Source organism: Clinocottus analis, unplaced genomic scaffold, assembly GCF_023055335.1.
Source record: "Clinocottus analis isolate CAN_PGR_092001 unplaced genomic scaffold, fCliAna1.0.p SCAF_19, whole genome shotgun sequence".
Taxonomy (NCBI): domain Eukaryota; kingdom Metazoa; phylum Chordata; class Actinopteri; order Perciformes; family Cottidae; genus Clinocottus; species Clinocottus analis.
In genome coordinates this window covers 4,396,268-4,409,458 of record NW_027175920.1, presented here as the reverse complement: position 1 = coordinate 4,409,458, position 13,191 = coordinate 4,396,268, and the positions used below count along the sequence as shown (strand labels likewise).

The window sequence follows — 13,191 nt, the reverse complement described above, 5'->3', positions numbered from 1 at the left end:
ACTGACTTTGAACAGCTCGGTGCCCTACAGTTTAACTGCTGCTCTTCACATTTTTTTCCTCCTTCTTCTATTCCTTCACAAATGCACACACACTTTAGTGACACGCACGCACGCACACACACTGACTCACACACTCCTGATGCTGCTGAGGATGCTCCATTATTCATGAGTCTTAATGGCTGTTTTCAGTTGTAAAAGAAAACAAAATGCATGATAGGTGTTGAGAATAATGATGTGCCTTCTTTTGGGAGCAAAAACACAACATGAGTTTAGAATCTCAGTTTCTTTAAAAACAAAAAGTGTTACTGTTTTGTTTTGGCACTAATTGGAGACTAGAGACTCGACTAAAGGCTTTTTTATTTGCGTCATTAGGTGAAAGTCACCAAATCAAACCAAATGAGCAGTGCAAGAAAGCATCTTAAAGATATAAGGGAGGCGGTACAGAGGGTTTTCAGTTCGACTAAACACAGTCGCGCTCAGATCTCGCATGACTTTTAATCCCATCTGTGGCGGTGCGGTGGTTCTTTTAGCATCGCAGATGCACGTGCTGAAGCAAACACAATATGGCATCCACACATTCGGATGACAGACGCGCCATTCGACCAGATGTCGGCTGCGAGGCAGCTCGTACCTCTCCACGCACAGTTTGAGGGTTTATCTCTTTGTTTGGGAAAATGACATATTACCACCTGTTCAAACTCCTTGAAAACCAACAGTGTAAGCCAGGATTGTGGCAGTGGGTTGAGTGTGTGTGTGTGTGTGCGCGTGCGTGCGTGTGTGTGTGTCTGAACTGAAACCTGCCGGCGGTTATGTGTACAATGCATGATGCATCTTCACCTGCTCAACTGGCAACTCTTCCCTAAAAAAAGACATATTCTATCCTGAAGAAGGCCTCTGAGTGTTTGCAAAGTAAGAAATAGCTCCCTAATAAAATAAAATGATTTGCTGTCTAATTAAATACATGTACGATTGCTCTGCTGCTCTTTTAAATGAGAACTATAACCCATGGTGTGCTAAGAGAGCAGCCAAAAAAGGCGCAAAATAAAGCAAGACCTGTAAGCCGAGAGCAAAGTTCATCGCGGTAGAACATCTTGCAAGTGGATCTGAGAGCAGGAAACGGCGCGCCCACACACGTGGGTTCAAAGTGTGCGAGGAGGCTCTGTGTGCTGTGTTTTTCACGTGCTCTTTTCAAGTCTCTTCCACCACAGAGACAGAGCTATGTCACAGATGACGGAGTAGAGCGGTTAGAGTCTAGATCGCTCTGCATATCGTCCCAGTCGCGCCGTTAATGAGCACAGCCACACCGCGAGCGCAACCTTCGGCGCGCATGCATCAGGATGGGGAAGCGGTGTCGGTAATGTGCGTGATGATGACGCGCACAGGAAGGGCAATCGAGATGTTGAAAGTACGGGGCAATAAAGCGGTTAAATACACCATCAGAGCTGTAAATATGGAGGCCAACAGCTCTCAGGTAGAAAATAAACAGTTTAACTTTATTCTCATGCACGGCACAGAGTGGTCGTTGAATATTCATTTCTCGGTTAATTGCATTGGGAGATTGAACTGCGTGCATCGGAGATACATAATTCATACCACATCCAGGGCTCACAACCAGCTATAGGTTTCACATTGTTAAAAAAAAATTATAATTGCGGGCGCAGTTCTTGCCATATTTGATAAAGCAGAACTGTCAGTTTGACAGAGCGTGAAATTGTCAGTATCCAAAAGACTTTTCCCCCAATTAACTACTGAAATGTATATGAATTATGGAATTTAGTTACTACAATCCACACATATACACAATATGATGACAGCAAGTATACAGGAGATAACATTAATTATGCGTATGAAACAGACAGGTTTGCTTTTGAGGCTGAGACCCCTTCAAACGTCTGTCACCGAGTGCTTTTTCCGAAGCCCCCTGAGGCTTGGCTCCGGCAAAATGATATACACTGTCGAGAGCCACGCTTCACACTTTAAATGCTCTCGGGCTCTCATTATTGTGTACCCGCCTGAAGGCCTCAGCCGCAGCAAATTATAGTTTTTCTTTACTCACCAAACCTCTTGCGGGTCCACCAGTGCGGCTCTTTGAAAGTGGTGAACTTGACGTCCGGGTGCAGCCTCAGTCGGTCGTACAGGTCCGTCGTGCCACACTTTGGCTGGCCGATGATATAGAAATATGGAAGGCACCGCATGCGGTAGAGTTTCCCGTCGCGGTGATACAAGTGTTCTCGGAAAGTGTTCCTCAGGTGCTGAAACACTGTCCGGAAGCGCCTCGAGTAGCGCGCGTACAAGTTTGTCCTGTAAGGGTCCGAGGTGACGTTCCCAGTGTATTCCTCATACCAGCACGGGTTCTTGACACCGGGCAGGAATTTGCGTGGGATTGCAGAAAACATCTGTAAAAGCAAAGAAAGCAGGGGGCGGGGTTAAGTCGCCGTACTCCCCCGAACCACATAAAACCATTTCAGACAAAAGGCCTTGTGTGACCCCCGTGAGATCATCACTCTGCCAGGGCGGCACGACGGCAGATAAATACGCGCCAGGCATTTTCACAGACTCATTAAAGGAAGAGGTCTGCTTCAACAGTTTCATTTATACAGGCCACTGTTTTTGGCAGGTGGAGGCAAACACCATCTGTGTGGGATCCAGCTGCACGTTAGTGACAAGTGTGAGCAGGAGGGTACAGTCTCTGGAGGGGCAGAGAGCTGCCAGAGATGCAGAGACACAAGCGAGCGCACATATGAATGCATGTACGGTGCAGGCAGGCAGTATTTAGGGTTTGGACATTTTGTTGTGGTTGTTTTATACCTCAGTCCTCCAGGAGAGAGAAAGGATGAGTCAACATAAACTTGAATAAAGTCTTTTTTGTTGTTGTATTTGCATGTAAAGACTGCCTGAAGGCTATATTCTAACAGACACCCTCGGTGTCTGCCCCCTTTGGCTCTACAAAAACTCAAACTTGCATCATTGTCCTGATGCACCAGCCAAAAAAGACCAATTAGGTATTGTTTACCAGCATGGATGTGGACATCTATTATAGTACAACGTTGGATTTAAGAAAAACAATACAAAAATATAAAAAAGTGAACCCGTTGTAATACTTTCAGACCCGGCACAGAAGATTCATCCACGACTCGAGAAGTGAGGCGACACGCACATATTTCTCGCAGTCTTTTTCGTAGAGTTATTTCCACGTTTTTTGGTGATCAACCAAAAACCTGTGCTTCTGTGGCTCGCCCACAGCCACAGCCTGTGAGACACCGCTATTTTCCGGACAATTAATGCCGGATCCATCCACAGACGTGGTATTGATTGTCCCGCGGCCACACTCTCCTATTCATTAACTGGTTCAATAAGAAATTAGTTATGTTGCAAATTAGCCCCAGCACAAGCCATTATCATTAGGATTAACAATTAATCCAAGCAGACTTTGAGGTGAAACGGACACTGAGAGAAATCCACAGGACTAATGTGTTGGATGTGGGGTGACTTTGAGCTTTAAATCCCTCGCGCAAAAAAAAATTGGGAGAGACTTGTGCAATTATCTGGTGTGACATGAAGTGTTATACAAGGCTTTGAGAGCAGTTTTATCTCTTTATAAATTAAATTAGAAGCTACAACCAGTGGGGAATTGCAACAATGTATCTGTATTGAACCCGTTGTAGACAGCATGTAGGCACGAATACTGATTGGAGTCACCTTTTCACTTTGCATTTAATTATGCTTCAAGACACATCTGAGATTGTCAATTAAAAGAGAGATCAATATCAGGCTGGGCCTTGTTTGTATTATGATTGAAATGGGGAGATAACATGTACATTATAAAACACTGAGGTATTCATTACGGCAATCCATCTGATAACGAAATCTATTTTTTTTTGATAGAAGTTACATCCTTAAGAGCTCGTTGAGTACATGAGGATGGATTCACTCACATGGGGTTCACTGTTGACCAGTGCTTTGAGCTCCGGGAGCTGTCGACTGCTGCGAAACTCCACTTTGGATGTGATGGACTTCACCACCAGCTTGATATGTGCGTAGTCCTTGACTGAGGAGAGGTTGAAGGCAAAAGGTCCCGGGCTGACCAGGCTGCTGAAGTGGTAGGGCGACGGGGTGAGGAGGAGACCCTTCTTGTCACCTGTCAGAATGTACGAAGCCATGATGAGGAACATGACGGCCAGGCCGAACAGGAAGCTGTAGAGCCGGATCTTGCGGAAGCAGCCCAGCGTGCTCCAGCGCCTCGGCAGCTCCCGCTTCACCTGCAGGACCGCAAACAGGTTCATGGGCGTGTCGTCCACCTGCAGGAGCAGCGGCCTCTTGCGGTAGTCGTCCACCGCCGAGCCCAGCAGGCTGTACTTGTAGTCCATCTGCGTCATGGTGTCAACGGCCTGCGGGTCCCAGGTATCACAGGCTCAGACACAGGGAGGCGTTACGGAGAGGGGACAGGAGGTTTTGGGATGGCGGAACGGCTGACAGTTGATGTCCATGATGGGTTGTGGAGAACAGCCCACCTCATCCGCTGACGTCTGCCTACATAGTAAGAGGAAAAGGACAGTCAGCTTACATTGACTCACTGTTTCATAAGGCGGCTGACGCAGCAACTTCTAAAACCTCCAAAAAAAAAATTGAGATAGCCCTTTCTTTCCACCCACACTTTTCTGTGCTGCTGAGACTTCCTGTTTCTCATTCACAATACCTGAAAGAGACGTCAGCTATTCCAGAAGTTGTATTGATGCAAGACTGCGACAAAGAATAGACTGATCAAATGCCGACATGCATTCGTGTGTCTGCTCCATTTGGGAACCAGTTCGCAACCAATACCGCGCACTGATTGAAATTCTTTCCATTTTCCAGAGAGGGAAATGTATATTTCATACCTCGAGAGCGTGTCATCACATCCCTCAGTCTCAGAAAGTCCCAATGAAAAAGTAATGCCTCTTTCTGGCATTTTGTGTCCTTGAGCAAGACGCTTAACCCTGAATTGCTCCCCGTTGCTGAGCCTACGGTGCATAGGGAAACAAAATGTAAGTCGCTTTGGATAAAAGCGTCAGCTAAATGAAATGTAAAAGCAGTCCAACGTTTAGAGAGCTGAAGGTAATTTCTGTTAAACTTCCGTGCGTCCGCAGTTCTCGCAGCATACAAGGATGGGAATATGTCAGCTCTGATTATTAAGAGGTAACTTGTGATCTTTTAAAGCATGTCATGGAAAATGTGACTCACAACTATTGCGTTTCGCAAGCTTTAAACTAATTCCACTTCCTGTTTTAATCAAACAGCACAGCAACATCCCCCCCCCCCCCCCCCCCCCGAGCAACGGTCACAATATGGAAGGACTGATAAGGGCGTCAGGATGAGGGATGCGTTCAGGCTCGAAACTACGAGCCTGAGTGTCAGACTCTCCTGCGGGGGCTCGGGGTGGGGAGACACAAATATAAGAGAGACCCGCCTCGGACTGGAGAAGGGATTATATTATCAGAAAATGGTATTCCACACTGTGAAGTCACATGGATCATCAGTCGCCCACAGATAAAAATAAAAAAAAGAGGTCCAATGTCTAAAGGGTGAAAGAATTGGGGATCTTTAATGATAATGCTCTTGCTGCAGCTACGTGTAGTTTTATCCTTGAGGCTTTTTAAGTGTCTGGAGGTGAGCTACCACAACGGCGGTGAATAAAATACAGTATAATGACAAAAAGCCAGCAGAACCGACCGTCTAGGACCTTATTTTAACAAAGGATGCGTGAGATGTACGAGAATATGGCCGAAGCCTCAAAACCGCATGCATTACAGGCAGGAGGTTGACATATTTCACACCTGCACACATCATAAGATGAGGGCTCTATGGAAGTGAGTCATCGCTCATGCCTCGTGGCTGATAATGCCTGGCCGCCGTCGCCACCACCACCTTCCCACCGCCCATCTCCCACTATACCTTCACTGAACTCTGTATTCACGGAGCTCGCGGCAGAGCTGATAAGAGGCTGACTGGAGAGCGCCTGCCTCCCTGCTCACGCAATGCCATTTACCCCCAGCTGGGCCCTCCGCGTCACCCCCACAGCTCCAGTCTCTCCAGGAGACAGGTGCAGAAATAACAAGCCACGCTCTGAAAAGATTGACTGCCAGCCCTCGAGAAGTTGTCTGGCCACATTGTCAGGGAATGGGAGAGTTGGAGAGTGACGACTTCAATGCAAGAAGCTGGAACCAAATATGTTTCTTTTTGCTTTCATGCAGGAAATCAACCGGTTTTTGGAGCAGGATTGTGTTTCGCACTTTTCCCCAAAAAGATGATACCTAACTTTATTTGAAGGAGTGTCATTTAAAACCCATCGCTTGTCTTGGATAAATGTTCCCCACATCAAGTTAATGTTCTTCTTGTTCTTTAAAATAGACTCTAGGGTCCCATTTCAAAATTTTCCAAAGTGATGAAAGCTCCAAAAAGAGGAAGAGGTTTGCTTCTAATAGAAATGTAATTACGTCAGGTCAGATGTCCTGTTCCATCACAGACATGGACACTGCATTGTGTAATCAAAGCGTTAAAAGTAGGATGACATTTTCAGGATTGCGCCTGAGTAACAAGCCCGGCGTCTGCTATTGATGAACATATGCGCTCATTTGTAGTCGTCATCTCATTAGCAGTTATTGACTGTGTGTGTGTGTGTCCTTCATCAAGGCTGAAGTCAATGAGGTGCTCGTGATCAACGCTATGAAATAGGGGAAGGAAGAAAAGGGCATGAGGGTAAAAAGATAAAGAGAGAGAGGTAAAAAAAAAAAGATGGAGAGAGAGAGAGGAAAAAGAGACTGTGGCATTGACGAGAGAATGTCACCCTCAAGGGAACTCGCATCTAAATCAATCAGACACCCAACTGTAGCAGTGAGCGACTGGCAGCTTGACAGTTCTGCTCTATTCATGAAGCAAATGTGTTGCTCCTGTCCATCAAACATGATGAAACAGCTTAACTAAAACAGAAATATGGCTGAGGGACAGTGGACAAAGAGGACAAAGAACACACAAGGTTGCATCATCTCCCTTTTCTGTGGCCAAACCTTCAAATAACAGTAAAAAAAAAAGAGAAAAAGTTTTGTTTTGAACAGGTTCCCTCTAAGAAGGAGGATGTTTACAGCATTGATTGAAATATCTATACCTCTGACATGGCTTAGGAAGGGAAAATGGTTGCCATTTCTAGTAATAGTTTATTGTAAGTACGTTGTATGTTAGAGCTTTCTTCATTATTAATACGCTAACCTGCAAAAGTTCAAATGAGTTTGGTATTGCTAGCTGCCCAATGGCAGGAGCCGAGCATTGGTTTTGTCTTCGTTGACTGGTTTGTTTAACACGGTTAAGATTACTCCACCATCTACTTGTTCTCCCTCCAGCACTCGACTTATTAGTAAAGAAACCTGTCGAGGTTTGGCCACCAAGATTATAATAATATGTAATTGATTACGACACGCAAGCAAAAAAAGAGGATAGAGGTTTGTATTACAACCCAGCAGAACAAATGACGATGTTATTTCATCACTGAACTATTAAGCCTTAATGAATAATATGTATGAACGCTTTCCATAAAGCATGCTATATTAGAAACGGTGAGGTGCAAATATCACAGACTCGGGGAGTCTGCAAGTCAGAAAGATCCAAGTAAGTGTCATCTGACTGCACAGATCAAACACATTGACCACGCAAGATAACTCAAATTCATAATGATTGTAATTAACTTCAGAGACACGGGCATCCGTGGTAATGGCCTGCATGCTGTGCTGATACCTCCCTCGCTGTGTGGTGCAAATGGAATTGCCACGGCCTTAATAACTCATCAGAGGGAGACCTCTCTGTACGGCCTACCCTGTCATTCAGAGACGGATCAGTGAAACAGGCAATCAGGCAGATTTGTTTAAAGTCGGCCGTCTACTCCCCTCCGAGACGTCCATCTCCGCTCTGGAAACCAGTCTCACAGCTAATTGCCGTTCTCTTGTGTACCTTTTCTTCTCCGCTGAACAATTCATTTTCTTTGTGTCTATCGCTGTCAGATTGATTATTTGGGGAAAAGAGATGGACAGATTGTCTTTTATTGCACCTAGAAGAAAAAAATAAAAAAGGAATATGAATCGAAGTCTATTGTTGTTCCCCACGATTAATCCATCACATTTCCAACTGGTTACATTACAGCTTTTGTCATACTGTGAACGTGACAATTTGCATTCTTTGGCATTGATTGTAGAGACAAAATTGGTGAAGCGGTGACTCAAACATAATGGCCTTAACGTGCAGGGTAGGAAATAGTGTTCTACTTTTCCTATTCTGCCTGTGACTCGCGGTCGTATTCCATAGGACGGCGAATGCTCTCGCACAATAGCAATGACAGAAAACACTCCACAGCCCTTAAATCATTCATTCCTCAAACAACAGCGATGCACGAGCATCATACCTGGCTGGAGGAGCAGTCTGTGCACTGGAGAGCACACTGTCCTACTTCTGAGGCTCATTGGTATTTCTGATGGGCCCCTAAAATGCCCTCTTTGTTTGAATTCAATAGCAAAGCGCCAGCTCACTCAGACTACATGAAAATTGCTGCTCCATATTACAGAATATTGTTAAAATATCTTAGCTATCCCCTCGGACCTCCATGTATTGTTGTCTTCATCTTCGACTGCTGGACAAGATGAAAAGGACTCGGATGTTTCCTGCTTGCTTTCTCTTTGAAATATGGAGCAGGAAACTGTTGAAGACATTGTTTAAGACACTTTTCCCTTAGTATCTGTCTGTCTTCAGAGGACCAGAAGACATATGTCATAGATATGAGTGTATTTTATTATTCTGCGATGTTAACATGGCACAGTAACAAGCTAAAATTTGACTTATCTGCAGGAGCAACAGGCAGCTTAGAGGTTGAAGATTTAAAAAGCAGTGGAAAGCTCCATGAGGTTTCCCACAGAGTCCATGAGTTCAACAAGCCTGATCCAATGGTAGACAATTTAATCACTGGGTACCCAACGTCATAATCACAAATTAAATCAGAGGTGCATATATGGTGGAGAAAATCAAGATGTGATTGGACAAAGAGGGAAGATTACTCTGTGGAAAAGCTGCAGACGGTATGAGGCTGAGAGAAGGTCATGTACTCAGTAATACTTTGACTTCTCATACAATATAGACATGACCTCGATCATTTTGTCGATTTAGCGTACAATACATGGACAAGACCTCAATTATTTTTATCTCATCGACTCATTGTACATTATATGGACATGACCTCGATCATCTTTTCTGGCTATTATCTGGATATTGCCCGTTGCATTTGCATGCTTGTTTATTTCTATAAGAAAGTCACCAAGAATTTTAGCCAGTATAATGAGAGAAGAAACAGCAGTCTTTTCCCTACAGTTATAATATAGTTTATTGCAATTATTTCCGGGAGAATATAGCGGTTTAACAAAAATGTGTTATCGTGCCAGGCAGTGAGTACTCCTGACACATTGTTCAGGTGTGTAAAGTGAGTGTGACGGTGTTGCTTCCTCCATATACAGACACAAACATGGACATTTCCCCATATACTCTGTCTGTGACAGTAGGAAAAACAGATTAATTCCAGTAAAATGTGCACGGCATAAACAACAATCTGCTCCTCACTTGTCTTCCCGACCACATCGCCAGAGAAAAGAGAAACGAGACAAAGCGAGCGAGCGCTGCAATTTAGTTACATTCGAGGTGTGGAGGAACAGAAACATGAGGACAAACTGATGGGGACTGAAAGCCTACGTGATGAAAAGACTTGGGAGACCTTGAGAACAGGATAGCACATTCTGTCCACAGAGTCCTTGTGTGCAGCTGCCCAGGAGTACTCTCGACCTACCCTCACCGACTGATTTCAACCATCCATCGTAATACTGAAAAAGCAGTTTGTCATTCAGGAACAAGCCCGTCTGAAAAGCCATTTCCCCTTCATGACCACTTACAGATCCTCCAAAGCAAAAAAAAAAAAACCACACACACACACAACTGAAGAATCGAGTACACTACTAATGACTTCAGACTGTAAGCAGAATACTGGCTGCATCGCCCAGCAGTTTACCGTTATGGCTTTTTCTCCACTAATAGCTAATGATCTGACTGTAAAAGCCAATACTAGCTGAAGGGCAGTAAACATGCGTATAATGCGTGGCCTCTTCTGAGAAACAATCTGCTCCTCCTCTCTGCCGTGACCCCTTCAACATTTCCGAGAGACTGGAAGTGGATTTTGGTTGACGTCCACCAAAAACACAGGAAGCGTAGCATCGGGCGAGAGCGTCGGACGAGAGCGTGATAGGAGATGTCAGGAGGAAGAACAGCTGTGTCAGCTGGAGGAAGATGTTTTTCCACCAGGCCACTCATAATAATTAAAGTTCAGCATGAGGCCACTGCAAGGGTGGTACAGCCATGAGTTTGAGCCTGACATGTGACACTGAAGCAACCTTGCGATTGGTTGGAGTGGGCGGGTGATAAATAGCTGCTGATGACACTAGCGCTGCCTCCTCCAGTGTCAAAGCTATTTTAAGTTGCAGGGGGGATGTTAAAGAGACAAGAGCCCTCTCCATTCTTATTTCTTTCTTTAGATTATGTTGGTTTTCACTGATTTTAAAGATGTAATCCTTAGAGATTTCAATCCTGGCTGATTTGGCGAGACCGGTGGTTCCCGTGCTATCAGAGTGGGTAATACTACGGCAAACACAGCCACTTGTATTATCTGTCTACAGTGAAACCAAACAATCTGGACACCGTCAAATTGGCTACCTTGTTGAGGAGTTGGAGGTGTCTGTCACCTCTTCATCTAACGGCTCGCTGCAGCTGCTTCTTGTTCTATTATTTAAAAAAATGATTCGCTCATGAAACTAGAATATGACCACTATCTTGTTTTGTAGACTGTTTCTGATGAAGAATGACTTGGTACGTTGCGTTTCCTGTGGCTGCTTCACAGTAAAAGTCACTGTGCGTTTCTGGAATTTGAATGCTTTGATGTGAAGCAGCTGAAGTCAGGAAATGTTGAGTTTGCATTAGAAGTAATTCATTCTGAATCCAGCACGGGATCAGCAGACTCCTCCACGACCAAAAAGGTAACTATATAAAGATATAAGTATCAAAACTGGGCTTTGATTTTGTTTGAATCTCAAAAATGATAACATGTTTTTGTCTCCCACATAAGCATAAGATATGCATCTTGTGATGAGGACATCTCAAATAATGCTCATCAAATTCAATCATCAAAATAAATACTTGTAATAAATGCATGATACAAATGGAAACTGATGAGCCTTATCTATAAAGTTTCTGTTTAAATGAATGAAATCAATTGGAAACGGCATCAAGCAAGAACCAAAGCAAGCCACTGAGATGTGAAATTACTCCCTGCAATAGCTGCCGAGTACAAGAGAAACATCTGGGAATATGATCGCGTCGGGCTACAATGTACCACGAAGCTCAGCGATAATAAAGCGAGCAGGAGCCCCCTGACCTGTCAAATATGCCACTTCCTTCTTCAGCGCCCCCGGGGCCCGCAGCCCCATCTCATCATGTAAATCAGACCCGTGTCACACGAGCAAGAAAGAGAGAGAGAAGATCAGTATTGTCTGCGGCTCGGAGTGGATTCATTCGTCATATCACCCAGGGAGAAGTCATCCATCACATTCCGTCAAATCACACACACTGTTGACCAAAGATCAAAATCTAATCTCCAGGAAGTCAGGCAGGAGGCCCCCCCCCGGGAGACCAGTGGACCCGACCGTGACCCGAACGAGGAGCCGCCGGGTCAAATTATCAACACAGCCTCTGGACGCTCTCACGGCTGCGGAGGGGTGGCGAGAAATGTGGCCTCTGCCCTGGATTCATAACTGACGCTCAGCTGGGATCGCGGATGGAGGAGTCCCAGTTCAGCACTTTGCCGCGTCTTATCTTTTATTCATTATTTTAATTTCACTGGCAGCCTCCCACAGCCTGGGCTCCTTCGGAGGTGGATAAGTGCTTATGATTGTGTCATTAAAAAGCGCCAAAAAAACAATGGCTGCTCCTTAAATGATTGATTGCGGTAAAGGATATGTTATGAAGCACGTAGGGGGGGATCTGGTCTCTACGCAGAACACTTACAATGATGCTCAATTGGGACTTAAAATGCTAATGTAGAGAGTAGAGGAAAGGTGAAAGGTCATGCGTAGTTTACATCAAATTATGAGGAAACAATTGTCATTTTAATCGAAGAATTGCATTTCCGACGCAATAAACAATCAAGGATTTCTTCTGTGAAATGAAAAGGAGCTTCAAGTTTGAGGGGCATATGTAAAACAGTGCTGTGTTCGCACAGCGGCTTCCGATGAATAATGGAGCAGGACGAACTTGGATGGGATGTGTCTGTAACTTATTATCTAACTTCAGAAAATGTATACTCCGATGAATTCATATAATTCTGGAGACTTCCTCGTGTGTATCTCTTTATTTTTCCTGCTACAGTCGGAGAGTTTTTGGGATATAGAAGCTCTTCAAGTCACTTCATTTCAATTTCTCCGTTTCATTTGTTGTCTCGCTTTCTGTGTCAGCGGTCAGATGTTTTTTGTTTTGTTGTTTTTGTCTCGATCATAATCTTTGTTTGTGGAATATAAAGCTGTATCACTGACAGATGTTCTGACGGGTTGAAGTCGAAGACACAGGAGAGACGGCGTTCAGTAATGCTGACTGACAGAGGAACATTATTGTGAGTAGGTTGGTTGGTCGGGGGGAGGCTAAGTGAACGGGAAGTCATGAAATATCACTTTGATTCTTGGGCGCTCAGTCTTGCGTAGGAGGACTGGATGTTTGTTTTTTTTTTTAGATTTGTGAAATATGTGCCAATCGGTTCCACGTCCCCTAAAGGTCCATTTCTCCTGATTTGAAATTGCCAATAACGTGGGTGGCAGCCTGAGACATTTATATCGAGCAGCATTAACAACTCGGCATCAGAACTGTTTTCCTAGCAGGAGGCCAAAAAAAAACAACTAAGCTTCCCACAAGCGGTCCAACAAATAAGTGAAAGTGTCACGCAAGAACAACTGAGAAGCAAACCATTGATGCGAGACGTTGTCCCTTTACCTTCTCTCACTTCTTTCCTCCGGACGAACACCTTTTCCTTTGTTCTGAACACTCTCGCAACACCTGCACCTGCTCCCCTCCTCATTCTCTTCATGAGACCTG

The 13,191-nt window shown here is 44.6% G+C and overlaps 1 protein-coding gene across 1 annotated transcript in view; it reads right to left on the bottom strand.

The window, feature by feature from the left end:
* chst15 (carbohydrate (N-acetylgalactosamine 4-sulfate 6-O) sulfotransferase 15) overlaps window positions 1-13,191 on the bottom strand; it is a 31,492-nt gene that overhangs the window by 8,857 nt on the left and 9,444 nt on the right. The window contains exons 2-3 of the mRNA XM_068583405.1: window positions 3,936-4,530; window positions 2,057-2,396 (exon numbers count right to left, since the gene is read on the bottom strand). Coding sequence (XP_068439506.1) covers window positions 2,057-2,396; window positions 3,936-4,376 — 781 coding nt within the window. The 5' untranslated portion in view covers window positions 4,377-4,530. The remainder of the gene's footprint in view (window positions 1-2,056; window positions 2,397-3,935; window positions 4,531-13,191) is intronic.